At 40.5% G+C, this 3567-nt stretch overlaps 1 protein-coding gene across 1 annotated transcript in view; it reads right to left on the bottom strand.

Moving 5' to 3' along the window:
- The window catches only part of LOC102681195 (zinc finger homeobox protein 4), an 88575-nt gene that overhangs the window by 16518 nt on the left and 68490 nt on the right, over positions 1–3567 (bottom strand). Inside the window, 2 exon segments of the mRNA XM_031509072.1 lie at positions 51–153; positions 218–325. Coding sequence (XP_031364932.1) covers positions 51–153; positions 218–325 — 211 coding nt within the window.

Below are 3567 nucleotides of genomic sequence, written 5' to 3'. Positions count from 1 at the left end.
CGCCACCAGCTGCTGGTAGAGCTGATGTTGCCCGATCGCGGCCGACGTGTGCTGCTGGAGATGCGAGGGAGGAATGTTGTGGTGCTGAAGGTGGTACTGGGGGGGATGAGGCTCACTGGAGGGCATCACCCCAAACGTGAGGCGGGCGCCAGCCTCACATCACCTACGGCGCCTGCGCCTACACTCTCTCGACTTCCTCTTCTTCTTTTTCTTCTACAACACTTTCCGCTCTCCACTCTCTTCGCTCGCTCTCTCTCCGTCCTAGTCTCTTCTCCACCGTTCACAGACGTTTTGCTAGCTACCCCGACACAACCCCAGGTCGTACCTGTAACAGAAGTCGGAATTTCATTTTTTTGGAAAATTATCAAGTCAAGTTCGTTCGATTCAAAAATCGCAAGGGAGGATTTCTGGGGGGGGAAAAATTCTCGAATACCTCTCGAAAAAATTCTTTTCCATTTTACGAATCTGTTGAATTTGATTCTCGCGGTTCTAAATAAAAAAAGTTCGGATTCTAAATCGGATGAAGAAGAATCTGGTACGCCGGTTCGGGAAAGAATGATTTCGCGAGGAGCATTATTGAGATGGCCTATAATCGGTTAATCCGGGCAAACAGAGGCCGTTTAGAGAACAGTGTAAAGATAGCGAAATACGTGGAAAATGTCGGCAAGCTGCGTATACAGAGGATCAAACTGACGAAGGCGGCGGATCGGTACACAAAGGCAAAGGAGGCTCGCGACACAAGGCACCCTGTGTTACCTGGAACCCTAACCGTAGGATCCAGCTGTGTTTGCGACTGTTCGGCCAAGCTTATCTATCGATTGGATATTGACGTCTCTCATCGACCCTCGTTCACGCGTAAGAACAGATTCATAACGGAAAGAAGTCGATTCGTGAATGGCTACTCTTGTACACTCTCTGCTCTGATTAAAGGATATCTCTATTTTAGCCTGTTCTAGATACTCCCCTTTTCCCTGACACGAACTATTCGACGAAATATCTAGGCAAACACGGAAATACACGTCTATAAAATAACGTACAAGCTTGTACTGTTCCATTTCGAATTTCGAGGACACCATGTCCGTTGAATGTTTTCATATTATTGATTTACGCTTGAAAAATCCTCGAATTACGCTTGAAAAGTTATTGAGCCTACGTAACGATCACCCAATATAAAAACCACAAGTCATTTCTATCACATCTACACAATCTCTACGAAAGTATAACACGTACAAATATACAAATCGATACGAAGAAAAGAATTGTCTTCGATCGATCTCCAGTCGTATCTGGATCACCGTGAGATATCGCCTTCGAAAGTACCCTCGACCCCACACACACACATCACGCAAACTCTACGTGGATTACGCGTGCGAATTCCTCGCGGCAACGAGGATGCGTCTAATCATCCAGTCCCAATTACGCGAAATCGCGGCCTCGGTTCAAAAGACGGCCGCCAAGTATTCGCGGAATCTAACGGATCAAAGAGGGGGGAGGAAGGGAGAGCCGTGCGCGGATTTATGCGCTCGCGGCATCTCCGTGTGGGGGTGGTGGCACGGCGTGACTATTCTTTTTCCTCTTTCTCTCTCTCTCCTGCGATCAGAGGTCTCCTTTCTTGCAAACGTGCCGCTGGACATCATCGTGATACACAGATGCATTATGCGACCTCTCTATCCCCCCTTCCTCTCTCTCTCTCTCTCTCTCGTTGTTGTTCGTGCTGCTCGTCCACCTTTCCCTCCTATCACCGCGGTTATAATTCCACGGTGCAAACTCCATAATCCAGTGACCGTGGGCATCTCGTGCCGGTTTTCTAATGCGTGAGCACCGGGCACCCGATCATTTCCTCGGATTATCGTCGATCGATCGCAAATCGATGGTGGCCAGCAACGTTTTGTCGAGTTTTCCCGCGCGCCTAAACGCGGGATGGATTCGCTCCTTCGAGAGATTATCTTCGTTCGGTGCTCAATTTACGTGTTTACGCGGAAAGTGATTCGAACACGCCGATGGGATTTCGCTGTTTATCGGGTGGGAACGTGCGTTTCCGCGAACACACGGGGGATAATGGGGATACCGGTTACGTATTTATCAATTGGTTTGTTGGTTTGGTCGATAATTTTTATCGATGTTGGGTATTTTGTTTTATTTTATTTAGGGGATGAAAGGGTGGAAATACCTTTCAAAGGGATTAAGAAACGAGATGTAGTTGAAATGAAGTCGATTAGAAATTTATATCGAATATATTCGTTGTTTTTAACGAATGGGTACGTTTTAATTGAAATGAGATAATTAGAAAATAATAAATTATGCATATTAGTTTGTTGATTTATTAAATATTGAATATTCCGGTTTAAAGTTGTAATAAAGCAGACGATTAAAATAATAATCTTTGCGAGTTATGTCTTTATCTTTTGATTTATTGATTTATAGATCGTTCTTCTGTTAAAAATTTGAATTGAATATTGAAAATTTTCTTATTCTTAGTAAATATTCTATTATAAATATTTTCTTAAGGATTCCAATACAAATATATATTTTTAAAAAAAATATGAGTTACGTATTTCACTTTAAACAATTCCTTTTCTCGGGGGTTGGTTTCGAAACGCGTGTACGCGATGGATAAGGCAGGCGTTCGAGCTCGAAAGAGATAAAAGTTTTTACATCGGGGTTGACGTGTCGTTTCTCAGACGATTGAAATAGATATCACGGTCGTTGCGTGACTGCGTTATGGCACGTTTGTACAACGTGTAACAAGCAGATAGTACGTTAATGTTGGCTCGATCAGCGGGTAGGATCTTGCTGTTAAAAAGCTGCATTCCGAATGGGTAACATGGTAACGTTAAAGGTTACAAATATTTCAGGTCATGTAGTATGTTCTTCGGCCGTGTTCCATCGTAACAAGCTTTATTGAAATTTTAGAATTACATTTATTCCTGTATGTGTACACCATCGTTATATAAAGTATGGTGCATAAAATCGTGGAGAATGAATTAATGAAAAATGTAGAATTAAATTTGACGTCGAAGATACATTTATTTGAAAATAAAATATTAAACAAAATTTCTATTAATATATAAATCACTTGTTTATTCAGAAAGAAATTCTTAACATGTTCAATGTAATGAACAATTTCATCTGTCAATCTGTTGACTGATTTATATAAATATATATATTTACGAATATTTTATTTTTCATTATATTTATATATTTTCACTCCCTTTCTGCAAGATTTTAGAATTAATTCTATTGATCAAATCTCATGAATGCTACTAACAATTGAAATCTTAGATTATTTTATTATATATTTATATTTATATATTCCCCTATGAATAAACGTAACACATATCCTATTAAAATATTTTACATTGTATAAAAATTACATAAAAAAAAAAAATATTCCTCCCACCACGAAGTCCCTAAGTTACATAACTATCGCTCGTAATATCTAGTTTCCTCTCGCGGCACACCGCGTCTAATTGCAATTCTTAATTAAATCCTCAGGATCTGCACTTCGTATCTATTAAAAACCCGACAAAAAAAAACTAAAATATGCGGAAAGTTGAAGCTAGGTAA

Source organism: Apis dorsata, unplaced genomic scaffold (genome assembly GCF_000469605.1).
Source record: "Apis dorsata unplaced genomic scaffold, Apis dorsata 1.3 scaffold_125, whole genome shotgun sequence".
Classification (NCBI taxonomy): Eukaryota; Metazoa; Arthropoda; class Insecta; order Hymenoptera; family Apidae; genus Apis; species Apis dorsata.
Note: the sequence above shows the minus strand (reverse complement) of the source record. Positions and strands in the feature narration are given on the sequence as shown.